At 39.1% G+C, this 22050-nt stretch overlaps 1 protein-coding gene across 2 annotated transcripts in view; it reads right to left on the bottom strand.

Annotated features, from left to right (window-relative positions):
- Window positions 1-7829: 7829 nt before the first annotated feature.
- caln1 (calneuron 1) overlaps window positions 7830-22050 on the bottom strand; it is a 444094-nt gene continuing 429873 nt past the window's right edge. Inside the window, exons 5-6 of one of the 2 annotated variants that reach the window (XM_059971403.1) lie at window positions 18931-18933; window positions 7830-7957 (exon numbers count right to left, since the gene is read on the bottom strand). In XM_059971403.1, coding sequence (XP_059827386.1) covers window positions 7830-7957; window positions 18931-18933 — 131 coding nt within the window. The remainder of the gene's footprint in view (window positions 7958-18930; window positions 18934-22050) is intronic. The other variant, XM_059971404.1, reaches the window with a different exon arrangement.

The raw sequence follows: 22050 nt of genomic DNA, 5'->3' as shown, positions 1-22050 counted from the left end.
TAGATTAATAAGCTTTAAAAGCAGGACTAACGATGTTTTTCAAATTGCTCTATTTATACTGCAGCTGCAATGATATCTTAGATGGTTAGAATCAGCATGGACTGACCAGAATCAACGATTGTTACTAGAATTACTTCAGTTTGGGTTATACACAAATGCAGTACACTGACAGCCTACACCGGTTTTGCCTACTCCCACCAGTCTGGCTTGAGTCTCCAGCATATAACATGTCAGCCTTGAGATTGAATGTGAGTACAGCCAATTCTATCATTTCTAATCCGTTAAACCAGCTCACAGCATTAATACCCCAACCATTTACCAGCGGTCAACATCAGCTGCAGATTCAAAGTAGCCAACTAAAGTAGAAGCTCCACTATAAACTGATTCTATCCTAACTTGTAATAGAGGTAGATTCTGACTTCATTGAAACATTTGCCAGACAACTGCCCATTTTACATCATACCCTTCATCATTAAATGTGCTTCACATTATTTCACAAAACCACATCAGCAAATTGAATCCTGTGTCTGTAGCATAGGTTAATTATGCCATAGCTCCTAGGATTCTCAGGCTGCTTCAGGTAGTTGGTAACAAAAGTGAGTTATCTTAGCATGCCCCTACCTTCACTAGTGATTTAGATCACACAATTATTAACAATTTTGACTTCCGTTGCTCATAATTATAACAAGTCGGAGTTTTGTGTTCCAGCAATGTAATGGAAATATTTTATTACTATTATGGTCAGCTCTTAAACATAATATTAATATTGCCCTTGTTCACTCAATTTCCCAGTATTCCACTCATAGATTCCTTAACAATATCTTTGCTTTGTAGGATTTTCTGTTTGGGGAGGAAAAAGCCTTTGCTCTACGGAGGGATTGCTCGATTCACATGCTTTCTCATCTTTAATTGTATAATGCTGAATTTTTAAAAATATAATTTTATATGTGCCCTTATGATTCTCCTCCTAGGTTCAAAATATTACTTTTTAGATCCAGGATAACCTTGGAAGGTTGTCAATACAAATACGCAGCATTATGTTCCACCCTTTCAAAACCTTCATTGTTTCAAAATCATCAGGTGTCTGGAGGAACTACACTTGACTTTGCCCCTCAGTCGACACCAGTACTGGAGCTGAACATAGCGCAACATATGAAAGGATTCACTTGCCAAAGTCCCTGCATTTGGTCGGGAGAAGGAAATGAGAAACTTTCTTAAAATCACAACTCAGAGCATTAAGACAAACACACCTGCACAAACTATTGAGGATCAATGACTGCTGGTATCTAGGTCTAAAGTGTAGAGTTGGGATTGGGAAGGGTGAGGGAGTTGGGAAGTGGAATCCTCTCAGAATAGCACTGAGCCCATTAAGTCACATCAAGATTCAGTATTCGTTAAACATTCTAATAAACTATTTTGGCCCTTTAAGGGCCACCTTCATCTCGTTACAGAAACTGCTCTGCACAAGTTTTACTTAACTTGGAGCTGAGAAAATAAAGAAGATATAGGGAGACTGGATTTATAAATGGGGAGGGAGATGACTACTTCTAACATTCTGCAATTTCCACCGAAATCTCACCAGGAGAACACACAACAATGAAAATTTGTGGAGAGTCACTTGTGGTCTTGCACAACACAAGAGGTAGGACAGGATGGAAACAAGAAAATAGTGAATTTTAACACAAATATATATGAGCATCTTCATCCATTGGTAAAGAACATATAGCTCTTACAATCATAAGACTGCAGCATATCCAAATTAATATAAAAATAATTTAAATTTCACATCAAAATTAGAATAAAAAAGCAGTTGCTTTAAGTGCTTTCATTCTGAAAAATGAAGGGTGGACGCTTTCATTGCTGGAAGTGTTAGAATGGCACATCATGTGATTGGGAAGGAACGTATATATTTATATAAGTCAGAATGAATAAATAGTATTCTCTCACATTATTTATTTAGTAAAGCATGCCAAAATTTACTATATATCTAATATTTACAACATTTAAACACTGTTTTGTCCTTTATTTTTCTTTTACTGAAACATAGAAGTACTTTGTAACTATTCTAAAACAGAAGTTCTGAATTATAGCCACCTTTGAGAATGGTGGAGTTTAGTTTGACAGTTCACAATGAAATTCCACCTTCAGTTCACAGTGATGATAGAGGTTTTTTTTGCTAACTTTCAACTGTCATAACATCATTGAATGCTACAGCAAAACAGTTTCACTGTATTCTATCCAGTACGTGCACATTCCCAGTTTCTGCTTAGCAAATTAATGGTGACTGTGGTAGATTGAGAGCACAGATGTAAAGTTATTCCATTGAAAATTAAACATCACTTTCTGCTGTGTGGAGATAAGAATGAATGGCAGAACTGCAGAGTTTATTTATGGGGGTCAAGGTAACATCGCCTGCTATTCTCTGCACTGTGCATACTAGATGTTTTTAAGCTTTCCTGTCTGACCACTACATCTCCTTTGTCATCTCCTGGAATTCTGTTCAAGGTGACCTATTTAGTGCTCTCCTTCATTTTGGGCCACCACAGAGAGAACCTAGGCTGAACCCCTGAGAATGCAGAGTTAGCCGATGACTGCAGTAGTAACTGTATATTGTGGGGAGAAAGATTAAGTGAGGTCATTAATCCCAATTTTCACTCCCTTCTGGAACATTTGCACTGTGGTCCATGAATACCCAATGTGCCTCATTAATTTGTATCATCAAAGGAGATGCCAATGCTTATGGACCTAATGAGCAAATTGCTTCAGTGGAGAAAGTGAAGACTACATGAGAATGCCTTCCTTGTTGCTTCCCAGCATTTGAATACAAAGAACTGGGAGCTAAAGTTGTGTAGCTTTTTAACTCGGGGAACAGTACAGAACTAACTTAGTCATTACATACTATAATTCATATGGGAAAGTTATTCAAAGAAAGACGATGAAAAATTCTTTGTTGGCTTGACCAAGATTCCAAAAATTTTCCTGTACTGGGCCTATATCAGAGAACCTAGACCAAGATCAGAAAGTTATAGCACAAGGGACTGCATTACTGGATTCCAATGGAGGCATCAACTTCAAACAAATAGACCTCAAACAACTATTTTTCATTCATAGGGTGGCATTCATATGCTTTGCAGTACAGGTGACCCAGATTCAATTCACACCCCTGCCTGTAAGGGATTTGTAAATGTCCCCAGTGACCATGTGTGTTTCCTTCAGGTGCTCCGGTTTTTTCTCACAGGCCTAAAATGTACCGATTGGTAGGTTAATTGGTCATTGTAAATTGTTCCATGATGAGGCTAGGATTGAATCGGGATGGCATGGCTCGAAGGTCCAATTCAGCGCTGTATCTCAAAAAATATATATTTTATTTGAAACGTGAAGGCCAAGCCCTCTTCTTTATAACAAAGAAGTAAATCTGCTAAGTGACCACAAATGCCTATCTGTCATTTTATTCTTAATGTCCAGTGGGAAATGTAGACATCTACAGTAGATATGAACAAATGGGGGTGTTGATGCTGGTCATTTTACATGTTTTCCAGAAATCCAACTGAGAACTGTATCAGCTGAACCAAATAACGTGTTGTGTAAAGGCTAGAGGAGGAATTGGGAATGAAAGAAAATTATGACAAGCAAAATGGAGACGACATCATTTAACCCAATTGGTATCATGACTGAAATGTGTAATATGTTGAATGAAGCTGAAACAGAAACAGGAGATGCTGTAAATACTTAGCAAATCAGGCACCTCCTGTGGAAATCAACTGAGTGAATCTTCCAGGAGACACGAGGGATGCTGCAGTCTAGAGCAACACACAAAATGCTGGAGGAACTCAGCACCTTAGGTAGCATCTATGGAGGGAAATAGGTGGTGAATGTTTCATGTCAAGGCCTTGCATTTGATAATTGAGTCAACAGATGCTGCCTGTCCTGCTGAGTTCCTCCGGCATCTTGTGTGAATCTTTTATTTTCTGTTTTTATTCATATTTCCAACAAGTTGGAGTGAAGCTAATTGTTTTTGACATATCTGGTGTGGTGGCAATGCATGCTGCCCTATAGGCACCACCCAACAAGGAATATAAGGTGCTTATGCCTCCAAGGTATCTTGCAGTATGACTGGGATGGTATAAATTATATCTGCCCTTACCTGAACACTAGATGGGGCACTTCACCAAGGCATTGGTTTACATCACAGTGAATACAGCTGAGGGTTGGATCTGTGTCTCACAGCTAAGAGTATTTTCGACCTTAGCAAGCGCAGCATAAAATTGAGCCTGTCCCTAGAGCTACAGCATATTAATCTTGCCTAGATTAGTCACCAGGCTCTTAATAATCTATTGATAATCACTGGGTAAAGGAAGATGAATAGGTCCCAAATGTTAAACAACTTTGTGAGTTTTATACAGAAAAAAACATTCAAACACCCTTATTTCTGTAGTACATTAAAATATGTTAAATAATAAATTATAAGCCATTTTTCAGATCTGTCATGAATCTTGAGTAATGTTACGTACAGCAAATTCACTGCTTCAAGTCTGATGAATTTTAAGTTAACAAAATATGTCATTGACAATAATCTGACTAACCTAATTCTTAACAAAGTGAAAATCTAGGTTTTTCAACAATATTCCACAATTTTGGAACAGCCTCAAAAGCTCACAGAGTCTTACTGAGTGACAGGAAGAAGGGTACTTTGGGAGAGGAGGGGAGAAGGAGAAAAGCATAACTGGAAGATGGTGGGATTAGTCTGGTAGCAATGCATTGTCCCCAGCAGGCTCCTCTCAACCAGGAATATAAGGGGTTTATGCCTCCGAGGTATCTTGCAGTGTGATTGGTGTGATAGTTGAGTTCTTTAAAGGATGAAAAATGAAGAAGAATCTGCAGAGCAATTGCAAATGGATGGAAATGAAAGAAATGCATTCCGTTCCAATGAAAGAAAACTGAAGAGTGATGAGAGACACACATCGGGATCAGAGAACACTGAACAGCACAGCTTTGGTGAAGATTGGGGATCTTTGGACTAGTGAAGCACTTGACGTACAAGAAGCTGTGGAATGGTGAAGGACGAAGCACACTGGAGTTGCTAAGCTATTGTTGCTCTCATGGTTGGTGTAAGTGGAAGAACCAGACATTTCACCTCTCCTGCAGAATACTGAATCTGCCTTGGATGTTCTTAGGAGCCTAATGCTCTATAAAAATTAGCCATGTCAGTCCTGGATGGAACCAATTGACACAATCCAATGATGTAATTTCAGTTCAAATATGAATAGGTAGAACTAGCAAGCAGGTAGCTGTTGCATAATACAATAGATTAGTATATCAAATAAGCATAAGTACATTCATCCAGCAATGAGTATACCAGTCTTATTTCATAGGGCAGGAAAAGCCCTGAGATAATAAGTCTGTCAATCTACAGGGTGGCTTTCTATGAAACCAAGTAGAGTAATGTGTTATACAGTAAATCAAAATGACAGATTTAATAGATAGGTTAATGCGATGGGCATCCTGATTTGGAACTCATTACCATAGCTATACATCGTAACATTGAGTACTTTTCATTTGTGAAGCTGGTGGCCATGTCGTCTGTTGTCTGCATGGAGGAATATTCACTGTGTTTTGGAAGATTGAAGACAGAGTCTGATTTTGGATGAATTACATTTATCTTCTACAGCTGGCTAGTGAGCTTTTACCCTTCCTATGGACATTGGCAGCACAATACCAGGAAGGTTAGCATGATTTTAAATGGTTTTGTGGTGCTGAAGAATGGGAGCTTAGCATCCGTGAAAACTATCAATATATATGCTATGTGAGCCAACCAGTGAGGATTCCAGTGAACAAGCATAATAGGCATTGAACATGGCAATGAATGGACCTTCTAAGCAGCATGTCTACAAATGAGTAGACACATGTAAAAAGATACCAAGGCCCAATAATCAATTATTTTTCCAATAGGTAACACTACCAGGAAATGAGTAAATCAATGATCACTGTCCCTCTAAGCTGCATGAGTGTGAGGGTGCCCAGTAACTGAAATGCTCCCATATACTTCACTTTTCTTGCCACGTAGCTGGAATTTTCTTTTCTATAATTGGGGTGCCATGGTAGCATAGTGTTTAGTACAATGCTTTACAGTACCAATAAGCTGGGTTAAATTCCCGCCACTGCCTGTAAGGAGTTTGTACGTTCTCCCTATTTCTGCATGCACTTCCTCTTTGTGGTTCAGTTTCCTCCTACAGTCCAAAGACATACTGATTTGCTGGGTAATTGTAAACTGTTCCATGATTAAGCTAAGGTTAAATTGGGGGATTGTTGGGTGACGCAGTTCAAAGGACTGGAAGGGCCTACTCCACACTGTATCTCCAAAAAAATTAATATGATTTTGAAATTATGTTAATATAATTTGAAATCTATGTTAACATAATCGTGAAATGTGTTGTAATTAATTATGTTTGTGAATGTAATCCATAAATTTTCTAAATAATAAACATTCCACAACCTTTAAAACAGTTCAGAGCTTCAATGTATTTACATTGACAGTTCTTCAAGTTTCAATTCCATTACAAATTGTAACAATAAACACAGAATGGAAGTCAGTAGCTCATTGGTAATAAACAGCTGGCTTGCAGAATGCTGATGCTATCTAGTCAAAACATTTTATTTTTGTCATTGTGTCTCAGCTATTTAGACTGCCTGACATTGTTTACTTGTGTTGTGAATTGTCACTTCTGTTTATTTGATTGTGCATATTACAAAAAAAAATAAAGTGCCATAAAGTTTTCAAGCCGTGTAAAAATTTCCACTCAGAGCCATGGTTTATCCATGCAGCTGTCAAAAAAAAAATACAGAGAATGTTGTCAATGATTGAGTATGGCACCAGATAAATTTAAATATGATTGATCTGTACTGAAAATAAATAATTTTACATTTACTGCTAGTTTATTTAGTTAGCTTGAATTAGGGGCACTGTTTTGTTTGCACATGTCACTGATAACAGCACTGATATTAGCAGCAGCACCATAAAGTAAATCAGGTAATACTGATTTTTCTGGAGGCAGCTTGAGCTATTGCTAAACACTGGCACTGTTTTAGGCAGTAAAGAAACACACTCTTCTTTGTGAATCAGATGAACCTACACATTTTTGCTCCATTTTTAGCCCCACTAGGTTTACTATTGCATCAATGGAGGACAGTGGTTGTCCAGTTCTATCCACTGGCAGGCGTCCAAGTCATGACATGAATGATGATACAAATCATTACTTCAATCTTTGTATCACTCCCAACATTAGTCTAGGGTCTCCTCAGCACCAGAAACTTGAATTGTATCTATTGCTTCTCCTAGTAGTTCGTTATTGGAAAACATGCACCAGATCCAATCGCAATCCAAAATTCAACAGAAATTGGCTGGAGACCATTATGAAGCTTAATTTTCATTTGTGGAATAATGTTGGAGAAAAAGTCTACATCAACACTCCGTAGTTACAATGACTGTATCTCCAACTTTGGAGAAAAATCCTAGGATCATGATGGATCCCACCTCCCTCATTTTGCTACTCCCAACCAATACTATAATTCAGAACTTCTGTATCTTATTGCATTATCAAAAGCAAGTCTTTTAATAATTCAGCCCTTTTATAAAAGAATGATCCCTGTCTGTGGGACCGCATGTTTGTAGAGTTAAAAGGAATCACTTCCATTTGGGCTCCGTGTTCCTGGTATAAATATGTTCCTCTATTTACATTTCACTGCGTTCCCAATCCAGGAGTCCACTGGAATTTACCCAGTGTTGCAACAATGTGCTGCCAGCTCACACCAGCAGTTGGTGAATTAGGAAGTTACTCCATGCCATTCCTGAGTATCTGATTGGCTGCAATCAACATGACACTTATGATGAAAGCCACTCCAAACGCACAGATCAGGCTCTTCCTCACACACGTCTGTCTATTCTTCTTTTGTGAATGCACTATCAGGAGAAAAGAAAAAATCTGTGAGGACCAGACAATTTCATCACAAGTCAAAAATAACTGACAATTGCCAGAAATTCAAAGAAATAAAACAGAAAACTGCGGAGGAACTCAACAGGATCGGTGGAGTGAGAAATTGGGTTAACATTTGTTCAGTGATCTTTCATCAAACATTCTAAGTAGCAGAGAAAGGTTAATGACAGTTTGAACATAGGGAATGTCTGTGATAGAGTGGAGACCAAAAGACACTGAATGGCTTTGACACTGAGTTGTGCAATGCTGCTGGATGGGACAGGCTGGTGGGGGTTCATTTATCACAGGTGATTACTCTAAAGGGGATGTAAATGAATGAATGAAAACTGAGATAAGGAGTAAAAGGAAGAACACAATGCGGGGCAAATCCCATGCCATTTTCTGAACGCAACATGTAGTAATACCCTGTTAATCGCTGTTAATCTCTGTTACTTTGCTTAGAAATACAGCACAGAATAGATCCTTCCAGCCCTTCAAGTCATTCTGCCCAGCCATCCCCAAAATTAATCCTAGCCTAATCACAGGACAATTTACATTGAGTAATTAACCTCCCAACCAGCGTGCCTTTTTCGACTGTGGGAGGAAACCAGAGCGCCCAGAGAAATATTCTAGACATTAATGCTCTAAAACAAGCATAGTTCACTTTTAATTGAAAATGTCACACAGTACCAGAAAAAATTGTCCGTTGAATGTGCTAAGTGTAAAGGGAGCACTGGAATCAGGGCTCTAGAGTGTTGAAGTGTGGCCAGGAACCAGCACCTGGGGGAGCCAGATGCCAAAATATCAGGATTTATGAGCACAGAGCAGATTGGTGAGGTTCTACGCTGCTTCTGTGTCACTGTAACAAAAGCAGACAATTACATTCAGTCCTTTGTGGGTGCAATCCTGGCTTTGTGCAGGCTGTGGTAAAAACCCCTGGATATCATCTGCTACAACCAGAGTGAATCACATAATAAGTGTACTGCCTGATGATGAGGAAATGAGTCAAACTGCTACAATAGGTCTCTGGCTTTGACCCATTCTGCTCTGAGCTAGAGCCATTAAATGAGGCAGTAAATTGTCTGCTTGCTTTGATGCTCATTAATGATCTCAAATCTGTATTTTGAAAGAGAAAAATGTGGTTCTATACAATGTCTCTCCATTATATATCTCCTAATCAACATTGTAAAACTCTCTGGTCATTATTAAGGGAGCTAGGGCTTTACTCTTTGGAGAGAAGGAGGATGAGAGGAGACATGATAGAGGTGTACAAGATATTAAGAGGAATAGACAGAGTGGACAGCCAGTGCCTCTTCCCCAGGGCACCACTGCTCAGTACAAGAGGACATGGCTTTATGGTAAGGGGAGGGAAGTTCAAGGGGGATATTAGAGGAAGGTTTTTCACTCAGAGAGTGGTTGGTGCGTGGAATGCACTGCCTGAGTCAGTGGTGGAGGCAGATACACTAGTGAAGTTTAAGAGACTATTAGACAGGTATATGGAGGAATTTAAGGTGGGGGGTTATATGGGAGGCTGGGTTTGAGGGTCGGCACAACATTGTGGGCCGAAGGGCCTGTAATGTGCTGTCCTGTTCTATGTTCTATTATCTAATGTGGGAGTCTGCTATGCATAGATTACTGTTGCCTTTCTTACATTACAGCAGTTACTAAAATCTATTTCATTGGCTCTGAAGCATTTGAGATATATTGAGAGTGCAAATAGCACAACGTAAATGCACAGTTTTGATTAAGTGCAAAGAATGTAAAGCTATTGACTGGAAATATTCAGCTCTCACAGATGCTGGCTGGCTCGCAGAATATTTTCAACATTTTCTGTTTTGATTTCGTACTGCCTGCTCTGGTGCTTCTGCATTCCACAGATCCAGGTATCGCCAGAAGAAGTGAAATCAGTGGAAATGCTTCAGGTGGTTACAAAGAGTTTCCACCCATATTAGAGAGCTGGTCTTGAATGTCATCATCTAGCAGTTGAATAACTTGACAACAGCTATGATGTCAGCTAGAAAGAATGGTTGTTTAAATAAAAAAAATTGGGTCCACTTGCATCCCTCCATTTAGCTCACTGATTCTGCTCAATGTTTGTTTCCAGTAAGGTAGGGATATCACAGCCTCATTCTACATGATCTACAAGTAAACTGAGATTTATTTTAATTTGGCTTCAACAAGTTCCAACTTCTAACTTGATTTAAGTGAAAGATCTTGGGGCTAAATATTATTGAAGCAGTAATAATCTTCTATTTTGTTGAAGATACAACTGTAAGCTTTTAGAAACTAGACACACACCTTGTTTTATTACAAAGGGGCAGTACCAGTAAATATGTTCATTTTATTTCAAGAGCAGAGCCGAGCTCCTTAACTCGTCCAGTTTCTAAAGGGGAGAACATTTTACATTTATTTAAGTTTTTAGTCAGGAACATAGCAAAACAAGCTTCTACTTTATTTTCAAACAATTGCAAGACTAAAGTGAATATCAATGGTGTGTAACGCTACACTTGAAATGCTTTGCTATTAAGAAATGGATGTTGTCAAATTCCAGAATTCATTGCAAAATAACAACTTCTCAGGATTGAAGACAATTTGTTTTCAGTCCTGTTCTGTAACTTCTGAGGTGGCCAATGAGACCAAGTGTAAAGCCTTAAATTTCTATGCTTCAGTGAAAGTGTTGGAGCCTGACCTCCGAAGGGACATAAACATGTTTGTCAACTGCATACTGCAGTCTAGTTTCTGAGGTTTAGTATGGGACTGCACTTTGCACAAAAAAAAAGCACAGATTGAATGAATACCTTGCTCAGTGCTCATAGCGAGAAAAATGTTTTTAAGTGGTACAAAAGTTCTGAGAGTTCAGTTCAGTTGTGAAATGTAAGAGGGAGCTAGAAAAGATAAGAAACACGAAGAAAGGAATAGATGACTGGTGTTATGTTCTCTTGGCCTGACCCCCATCTATGTTGTTGCGTTCCGTATACATACCGTGGGTTACTAAGAACAAACTATATTCTGGAATAACATGACTAGAACTTTTATTTACAACAGCAAACAGCAACCACATTTAACATACAAGCTTCTGGATCATTTTGTCAGTTCTGTGCATGCTCATAGCTCCATCCGATCACGTTCTTACACGTGACATGTGATACCACATCTTTCTTTCCTTAAAAAGAAAAACAATTAGCAACATTAATCAAAACAAATGTATAATTTAACATGTCTCTATCAGTCTCTCTGGGGGTTTACAAACACGAGTCGACCTTCTAAGTGGTTCACACAGTTCTAGTGTTTTGTTGTTATTTTCATGTTTTGTCTGATCTGCATCAGTTAACTGACACTCTGATGTTAGCTCTTTCTTGAGGTCTTTGCAATTTCTTCTTAACACTGCTCTTTCTTCTATTTGGACCATGTCCGATCAGGGTCATACTTCTTCAAGTACTGTAGCTCTCTGTGTCCATGTGTTCATTCTGTCTTGTATCCTAACTTCATCTCCTTGGTGCAGTTCAGATAATGGACAAGAACATCTGTCAAAGTATGTTTTCTGCTTTGCTTTGTGTTCATCTTTCCATCTTTTCACTTGTTCACCTCCCTCTGTTCTCAGAAGGCTCTCATCCGTTGGCAGATTGGATCCCATCAGGAGCTAAGCAGGTGAAAGTCCACATTCAAGTGGAGTACTATGGTAGGCTAACAAAGCTTTATAAAAATCATCCCCACTATCTTCTGCTTTGTGCATCAATTTCTTGATAATTCCTACCGACTTCTCAACTAATCCATTGGACTGAGGGAAAAATGGACTAGATGTTGTATGAACAAAGCGCCATTCATGAGCAAAATGTCTCATACATTCACCATTGAATTGTGGACCATTGTCTGTGAAAACTTCATCAGGTACACCATGTCTGGAAAAACCTGATTTCATGCATGTAATTACATTCTCTGCCATTGTTCTGCTCAAACCACACACTTCAGGATACAAGGAGCAGTAATCTGTTATTAATAGATAATATTTGTTGTCAGTTACAAACAGATCAACGCCTATTTTCTGATAAGGTCTGTGAGGTCTAAGATGTGGATGCAATGGCTCCTTAGGGTTGCTGGGTTGGTATTTAAAGCATATTCTGCAATTTCTTGATTCATTCTGGGCCAAAACGTCACTTCCCATGCCCTTCTCTTACACTTTTCAATTCCTAGGTGGCCGTTATCAATTTTCCCAAGAATTTCCCAAGAATTCAGAGACTTTTAGAAATTACAATTCTGCTACCTTTGTACAATATCCCATCCACAACAGAAAGTTCTGATCTGTCATTAGAATATTCTTGTATTTCTGAGGTACAGTCATGTCTATTACCTGGCCATCCATCCATTACTACTTGTATTACTTGACTGAGAATTTTGTCCTTCTCTGTCTCAAGACACAGTAGTTCCAACTTTTCGGGAGCAACAGGTACAGTTTCTATGACCATATCAATAAATACCTGAACATCAATAATGTTCCTGTGATTGTCTTTTGTTGTTGGATCCACATCTCTGGAAAGTGTGTCTGCCGTGTACATGTATTTTCCAGATATGTATGACACATTCAATGCATATCTTTGCAATTTGATCATCATTCATTGAATTCGCAAAGGACAGCCACTTAAAGGTTTGTTAAACAATGCAATCAAAGGCTTATGATTGGTTTCAACATCAATAGATTTCCCTGACACAAAATGATGAAATCTCTCGCAAACAAACATAATACTGAGCAATTCTTTTTCAATTTGGGCACACCTTGTTTCTGGATCGGATAACGCACGAAATGCATATGCCACTGGTAGCCATTCCTGATCATCTTTTTTCAGTAATGCTGCCCCCAAGCCTGCTTGAGATGCATCACAAGAGATTTTGATAGGTCTCAGCATCATAGAATTTTAACACAGGTTCTTTGGTGAGCATTTTCTTGAGATTTTGCCATGCATTCTCCTGTTCATGATTCCAGCTCCATTCATTTTCCTTTTCTGTTAGCTGCCTCAATGGAGCAAGCTGTTCTGAGAGATTGGGTATGAATTTTCCCATGTAGTTGACCATTCCCAGAAACCTTTGAACATCCTTTTTACATTTCAGTCTTGGAATGTTCTCAATAGCAGAAACCTTCAATGGATCAGGATGCACACCCTCTTTGCTGATTATATCACCCACAAAGGTAAGTTCAGTCACTCCTAGCTGACATTGATCTTTATTCAACTTCAGGTTTGCCTTGCGTGTTGCCTCTAAGATTTGTCTGAGTCTTGCATCATGCTCTTGTTTAGATGATCTTCAAACAATAATATCGTCCATGGAAGTATCTACGCCCTCAATGTGCTCATTGAATGGTTTTATGGTACACTTCAGGAGTTGTTGCAGTTCCAAATGGAAGCCTAAAAAAATGGAATCTGGCAAAAAGAGTGTTAAAGGTACACTACTTTGAACTTGGTTCATCTAGTTTAAATTGCCAGAATCTAGAGGATGCATCTAATTTACTAAAGTACTTTGCATTAGCAAACTGTAACATAATTTCTTCATGAGTAGGCAATTTGAAATGCTCTCTTTTAATAGTTCAATTCAAGGCTCTTGGATCTAAGCAAATCCTCAGTTTTCCATTTTTCTTATCAACAATGACAAGCGAATTGACCCATTCAGTCAGTTCATCAATTTTTTGCAAGACTCCTAACTGTTCCATTCTGTTAAGCTTTGTTTTCAGTTGATCACGTAATGCAAAAGGCACTTTTCTACATGGATGTACTACAGGTGGCACTGTGTTGTCAATTTTAATCGTGTGCTCTCCTGGAAGACAATCAAGCCCTTTGAACAAGTCCTCATACTCTTTTATCAAGTCACTGTATTCTGACTTTGTGTCACTGTCCAGGACTAATATTCTTTTCACCAAATTCAGTCTCTCACAAGCAGATAAACCCAATAATGACTGTACATTTTTTGGCACTACTACAAATAAAAACACGTGCTCAATATTTTTGGGTGATACTTTTGCCACACATGTTCCTTTAACTGGAATGTCTGCACCTGAATACCCAGTCACTTTTATATTTGTCTGATGCAACTCTGGTCTTGGCTTTAACGCATTAAACTCAGATTCTGCAAGAACATTTACTTGTGCTCCAGTATCCAATTTAAACAGAATAATGTTTTGGTTCACTTGCAATGGCATACTCAGGTCATTCTTACTTTGTTTGTTTTCACAAAGCAAAGCAAATCAATATAAAACAAGTACTGCATTTACATGTTTCATTTCCTTTCTACTTCTGCAACAGCGTGAAAAATGATTACTCTTACCACAGTTGTTGCACACTTTTGATATGCTGGACACATTTTAGGTCGGTGCTTCCACCCACAGTGATCACAAAGATTTTTTCTTTCAGACGACGCCTTGCTTCTCTGTTGGTTTTGCTGCCATTTCATTATTTTTTCTAACATGTTCGCAGTTACTCACAGCGTGTACGCCGCAGTTCTCAATAAAAAGCTCTTTAGCCTGTGACTTTACAGACTCCGAAGCTTTGCAGAGGATCAAAGCTTTTCCCAAATTTATATCTGGTTCTCTTAAGAGTCTTTCTCTCAGACCATTATCCAGAACGCCACAAACAATTCTGTCTTTAACAAGAGAGTCTGTCAGCTCTGCATACTCACATGTTTCAGTGTGATTTCTCAATTCCATAACAAATTGATCAATTGTTTGACCAGCTTTCTTCTTGCATGTAAAGAATTTGTACCATTCCCACGTCACATTGCGCTTCAGTATACAAAATGTGTCAAACTTGTCAATTATCGCTTATAAATTCAAATTATCTCCATGCTCAAAAGTAAAATGGTTATATACCTCAAGTGCATCATCACCAATCACGTGGAGTAGAATCGCAGCTCTCATTTATTCCAATTTATTTTCTGCTCCAATCACCAATAAATAAATTTTAAAATGCTGCTTAAATCTTTTCCATTTTTCGGCTACATTCCCATTCAGCTGAAGTATTTTCTGAGGTTGCAAAACTTCCATTCTTAAAGCTGTTAGCAAGCAACGGAGAAGATTGCGCTTTTTTTTTTGATTATCTTCCCTTCTCCCGTGTTAGTGAAACAAATTATTCTTCCAGACCAACTTCTGACACCATGTTGTGTTCTTTATTTGTACCATGGGTTACTAAGAACAAACCATATTCTGGAAGAACATAGCTAGAACTTTTATTTACAACAGTAAACAGCAACAACGTTTAACGTACAAGCTTCTAGATCATTCTGTCAGTTCTGTGCATGTTAATAGCTCCATCCAATCATGTTCTTACACGTGACATGTGATATCACCACATATATAATCATGTGCTCATCTGAATTTGACTTCTCACACTGTAGCCATCGTTCTGGTGTACATCAACCTGCATTGAGTTCTGGGCTAGTAATGCTGCAGTTGTAAAATGTTCATCTATTTCTCAACTGTCTCATAAATTGTACCCTCCCTGACCTTGACGTTCATTTCTTATCTAAGGTGGTGTTTTAGAAGAGTGCTTGCTAGGAGGTGATAAGTGGAGAAGGTAAAGGGCTGAGGAAGACGAAATCTCAGTGGACAGGAGTGTAGATGATGGGAGAAAGTGGAGGAGGGTTACCAGAGGGAGATGTTGGGCAGGTGAAGAGAAGGTATGGGGGTAAGAGGGGAGCTTGCCTTAGTTCTGGAATTCTCTCCATAAAACACCCCTCATTTCCTCCATTATTTCTATTTCTTCTTTGAGGCCCCATTAAAAATCGAAACATTTTTGGCCAAGCTTTTAGTCAACTACTCAAGTGTTTCATTATTTCAATTGTCAATATTTTTTCTGTAAATGCTCTTTCAAAGCACTTTGGGCAATTGTTCTTTGTTAGATGCATGGCAGCAGTGTAAGTGATTGTTGTTGATTTTTCAGTGAATGCACAGGCAGCTTGGTTAATGAAGAGTTCAATGGGATTGTTAAACAATAGATTTAAGAATCCCTCAATAGGAACTTTGTTGTTGGGAAAAGTGCAAGGAAATTAAATAGTGGGATGAGGGAAGGGCTAATTAAGTTTTAATGGATGTAAAAGCTCTTGGCAAACCAAGAGAGAAGAGTTATCTGTTGTGCATTACTAACTTTGCAAACAACACAGATAACTTTCCTTAATTATTGCTAGTGGAGTTAAAAGACTTTTGAAAAGGAGATTAACTCAGTAAGCTGATCTTTGAAACAGGAGGAATACATTCATCACATCATCTACTGTTCTGTTCATGTTAATAACGAAGCTCCCTGCATTTTAGAAAGGGATTTCTAGCATGGCCTGGTGACCAATTGCATTTAAAACAAGAGGGTGAATCATTAAATGATTTAAGTCAGTGTCCAATGATATTAGGAAAACCCATTGCAATCTATAGTTATCAACAGTCTTGTTAGTCAGTGATGACAACCTAACCAATAGATGTAAAAGGGATTAGTGCTGTTCATTTGATTTATTTTTGATATTAGAGAACCAGTTCAGTAAAACTTGCGTAACCCTCACTATTCAACTGCTCGGAAATCCCAAATGATACAGCACCTGGTTCACTTTCCCATTTTCCTTGTAAACACATCAGGCTTTTAAACTCGCAGGGGCCTTACTTAATCAGGGCAGTTGTACCCGATGTCTGAATGGAGATTTAAGCGCAGAGCTGAATTAGAAAGGTTGGGTACAGGCTCCGGGCCAGGACCCCCGGAGCGTACCAAGATAATCAAATCTGATGTTTGGACATCAATTTAGGCGCTGAGCTGGTTGAAAAGATCAGGGTGTTAGGGCCCATTCAGATCGCTGCTCCATGGCTTGGCTCTGCGCAGAAGTACGGGACTCTCTTTGCAGACTCTAGTTCAGAATGCTTTTTGCTTGTGGTTCTTGTTTGCATGATTTATTTCTTTATTTTCTCTGCACATTGGGTGTTCGATGGCCTTCTGTTTTTAATGGGTCCTTTTGGGTTTCATTGATCTTGGCTGCCTGTTAGGAGACAAATCTCAAGGTTGTAGAATGCATAGGTACTTTGATAATACATATGCTTTCAACTTTGAACTCCTCATGCTCTCTTTAAGCGCACCTAGCGCTACTTCCAGTGCTCTGTTAAGACTCTTTTTCCTCACTCCCTTTTAACTTTCTGGGGACTTGTTTCTTGTCCATTTAAACTCTCCTGGTTTTGCTTCCTACACTTACTTTAAACTTATCAAATTCACTGAAAAATTCATAATACTGTTATGTATCATCTTAAAAAAAAGTTAATTATTTTCATTGCATCATCATGCCTGAGGCCTGACATTGTTATTCTGTCAGAAACCTCGAAGTAGGTGGTCATGGTAGAACTGACAATGCCTTGGGAAGACTGGATTGTGTGGTGATATCACGTGTCAGAACGTGATTGGACAGAGTTATGAGCATGCACAGAAATGTTAGAATGATCTGGAAGCATGGCAGTGTTAAAACATGGCTGCTGTTTGCTGTTGTAAATTTAAGTTCTAGTTCTAATCTTCCAGAATATGTTTTGTTACTAGAAACCCATGGTACGTATAAAGAACAAAGGTTTGAATGTAAGAAAGCCAAATACCATGAGCTGGTAGAGCAGTGGCAGAGAAAGGGGAGGTGGGCACGACATGGGCCTATAGAAGTAGGGTGTAGAGACTTTGCAGAATCTACTCTCTCCTTGGTTTTAGTGGAGCTGCAAAGAAAAGAACCATCAGGACCATCACAAAGGCTGCTGAGCAAGTCTCCTGATGGCTATGGAGCAAGAGGTGTGACCCGTGTATTAATGCTGCTGGGACACAAGCCAGGGCTTGATCAACACTGGCTGGGTCACTTGGGTGAGAGTGCCGATGTTGAAAGACCCGAAACGACCTAAGGTTACATCATTGATGATGTGTCCCAGTGTATCCTGGGATGTATCTCAGCATCATAGACGAATGGGGTATTACAATGCAGAAAATCTGTATGGCCCCAGTAAAGTGCCATAGGGTGATGAATAATCAGAGATTTACACTATTAATCTTTTAGCTCCATTAAATTTGAACTGTACTTTGCCTTCCATTTTACAACAAATTTCATGCCATATAAGACACGTTTATTATGGTATCAGTGGAGGCTTGGCAAAAGTGAAGGGAATAAGTTCCATACTCTTGCTTATTTCCTGGCAGTTTGTAGCCTGGGACCATCAGCGGGCATATCTTTGTTGACCAATAATGGCACTTACTATCACTTCAGGATTACATGTTTGTTAGTTGCTCCTGGGTCGCCTCAGGCTTGCTCAGCTCATTCTCGTCTCGTCTAGGGGAAGCAGCCTTCGGCCCCGCCAAACTGGGTAATCAGCTGGTGTGGATGCTGTGTGATGTCCCCGCCTCGCCCAAAATCAGACAGTACACCATATGTGATTAAATGAGTACAATTTATAAAGGTTACTATAATTAAGTGATTAATAACAATACAGTATATATGAAGAAAAAAATAAAGAAAAGACGCCAAACTTATCAAAGTCCAAACCACTTCGTGCACAACCGTTGGAGCTCAATTACTGAAGTCTTCTGGCCACCATTCGATCCCCTCCGAACTCCTCGACTCTCAGCTCAGGACCCTCCGAAGTGGTCAACCAAGCACATCTAGCTTCATCCCCCCTCCTCGGAGTACCTCCTGGCCTCGGACCCCCACTTGGGGTCTGTTCCTCGCCCAGTTTACAGCATTGCGTCCTCTCTCTCGACCCCCTCACGCCGATCTGCCCAAAAGCCCGTCAACAACCGCTTACAAACTCAGAAGAAAGAACAACATTAATCCCCATTTGGTTTACAAAGGAATACAATTCTCGTTATCAGTAAATTTTAACCGAAACAAGCTTCCAGCACTCTCTCGCAACAAAGGAGCATTCCTGCTTTTAACAAAACAAAGAAGCCCTTTTGATTACATACACAGTAACAAAGAAAAAAGAAGAAACCCCCTTTACAATGGTAACTCAGTGGAGGCATGGTAAAAGTGAAGGGAATAAGTTCCATACTCTTGCTTATTTCCTGGCAGTTTGTAGCCTGGGACTAACAGCAGGCATATCTTTGTTGACCACTTAATGGCACTTACTATCACTTCAGGATTGCATGTTTGTTAGTTGCTAATAAAGGATCAAAATAAGGGATTTGACTCCTTCAAACATTCACTTCATTGGAGCTGAGGGGCGCAACTCTGAGGTCGCAATTGTTTTGTTTTGATTGTAGATTAGTATTTTTATCACCACACACCTGATTCTGAATCTGAATTGTGAATCTTCAATATTTGCATCTTTGTGCCCCTTCAGCAGAGTTGCTGTCCAACATTCACATCAGTTCACCCTGCTCCCCACCCCCAAGTCACTTTCCACCCTCAGTTAAAACGTTCAACTCTTGATCAGCAACATACTATCACCGGGAGTCTGCCTATTTAATTTGGTCATTATCACTTGCTAGCAGTACCAGGTGTACAGAACCAGTGGGTATACAATGATTATCAGCAAAACCAGATATTGGCCCATAAGTGTTCACAAGCTGTATTTCCCAACTTTTGACCTTTCAGCAGATGTCCACAACAATGAAAGCACAAAGATCTCACACGGCTCAGAAACCCCATTCCCTTTTACCTCATTAAAAATGAATTTGCAACATCAGGTTGGCAATTTTTTCATAGATTCACAAATAGCGTTATGAGTACAATACCACTGTGCTGCTGAATTAGGGTTGCAGAGATCATGGTGCTAAATAAACAGGTCAGCATCCAACAGCTGAAACTCACATCTTTCCCTTGAGGGCCTGGATAGTGGGCTTTAAATAAAGCACAGATGCTACTATATAAGACAGTTGAATGAGAGATCTGGAGCTCTGTTGTGATATTTCTGTATCTTAGTTATTGCCAAATTGTCTTCACGAACGCACTGAGACAATAATACGACAAAAGAAGAAAGGTTTATTGACAAGATAGCATCCTTGAATTATTTACACACATTGAGTCTTTCAGCTGACAGACTGAATTCCTGTGACAATGTTACATTGTTAAGAAGCAGACACACCACATGACTCTTCTGTCTAAACAGAATCACAGCTTGAAGACATACATGGGCACTCAAGAAAGTAGCAATTCCACGCTAAAGGATATGTTACACTTTGCTGCCCTTCTCCTAAAGCAAATAACATTGATGTATACATGTAATCAAACATTTATAAATATGAACTAGTTTCAATGGAGTTTTAAATTTCCTTTTGGCATTTTGGACTTTCATTCTGGATGTAAGATGGATAAAAGTTTTACTACTTAGTCAGAATTCCTTGAAACTGATACTTTCTGAAATCTACATAGGATTCAACTGAACCAATACTTTACGCTTCACCATCCCAAATAACACACACACAATGCTGGAGGAACTCAGCAGGTGTCTATGGAGTGGAATAAAGAGCCAATATTGTAGGCTGAGATCCTTTATCAGGACCGCAGCATCCTGTGGTTATGATTTGCTTCACCATCCTGACTTGCTTTATCTCTAGCAGTTCATCTATATGAACTTTGTAGAATCCATCACCAATTTCAAACAAATATCTACAAATCTTTACTGTGGCTCTTACCTCCCACTTTACTGAACTTAACTTGAAAGTTGGATTAGACCACAAGATGATATAACACAGAAGCAGAATTATGTCCATTGTGTCTGCCCTGCCATTTGATCATGGCTGATTTTTTGCATCCTCTTAACCCCATTCTCTTGTCTTCAGATGAAGGGCCCAAACCTGAAATATCTTCTGTCCATTTCCCTACACTGAAGCTGTCTGAGTTCCTCCAGTTTCATGTCTGTTGCTCCAGATTCCAATATCTCCAGTCTCCTGTGTCTAATCAACTCCTTACAGTGTTCTGATTGAACACTGGAGGAAAGTCACAGTACATCTCTCTACTGTCTTGGCACTGTACATTTCTTTCCATAACTGATATGCTTAGTAATCAAGAACCAACAGACTTCTGCCTCAAGTATATCCATTGACTTGGCCTCCACAGCCATCTGTGGCAATGAATTACACAGACTCACCACCCTCTGAATAATAAAAAAAAATGCCTTTTCATATCTGTTTGAAAGAGATACCCTTTTATTTTGAGCCTGTGTCCTCTCGCCTTGTGATGGATATTCACTGCTTTTTTGCAAGGGAGCCTTGCTTTTTCACTAAGCTCAGCTTTCTAAATGCAGCAGCTGACTCTTTTGAAGATCAAAATGTTGTTTTTGAATAAGTTTAACTTCCAACTAATATTGTTTGTTTAGCCGCTTGCTGTAAATGGGAGTCAGTCTTCAATACATAAAATGTAGACTGCAGGCAGTAATCAGTTCAAATATGAAAGGGCAGCATTGCAAAAATACACTATCTATGACAGAGGATGCCCCACAGCACCTGGCCTAATGCTGAAGAGATACAGTTTAAAACAACGGACTATTTAATTTGGTTTGTTTCAAACTAGACGCCACTGGCTGAGTTGGTTAGTTCAAGGAAGCTTGCAGACCAGATAGATAATATTACTTAGCATATCAACAGCTGATTTATTAATAAGATGGAAGATTTGTGTATTCAGGGAGTCAACTTCATGGCATTAATTGTGGGTACCTGGGATCTCTGTCTCCAGAAGCTTTTAGACAGTTTGTGTTAAAAAGTATCTGAAAGAATATCACATGTGTATGAAGTCATTGATGTAGCAATAAAAAGTATAAAGTTAGAGAGCAGTTCAGGCTTTTTAAGAATGTTCTAGGAAGGTGAAGAAGAATGAAAGAAACACGGAGTGAATTTGAATCTATTCCTTTGCCTTTGATTCCTGTGACAGACGATTGTTTCATCTGTAACTCATGGGTATGTCTATTTAGCTTATAGGAACTGCACCTGTGTTTTGGAAATGCTTTGCTTAGAAATGGCATGCAATTTTAAAATCGTATATAAGACAGAAATCCTCCGTGAGTTTTAAACTTGTTTTAAGAATGTTTGAATTTAAATGTGTACCACTGAAAATAAATTAACTGTGTTTATACAGCTCTGTTAGATGGAACTATCTTCTCCTTGGTAGGGAG

The sequence above is a fragment of the Hypanus sabinus genome, chromosome 6 (assembly GCF_030144855.1).
Source record: "Hypanus sabinus isolate sHypSab1 chromosome 6, sHypSab1.hap1, whole genome shotgun sequence".
Lineage (NCBI taxonomy): Eukaryota > Metazoa > Chordata > Chondrichthyes > Myliobatiformes > Dasyatidae > Hypanus > Hypanus sabinus.
Note: the sequence above shows the minus strand (reverse complement) of the source record. Positions and strands in the feature narration are given on the sequence as shown.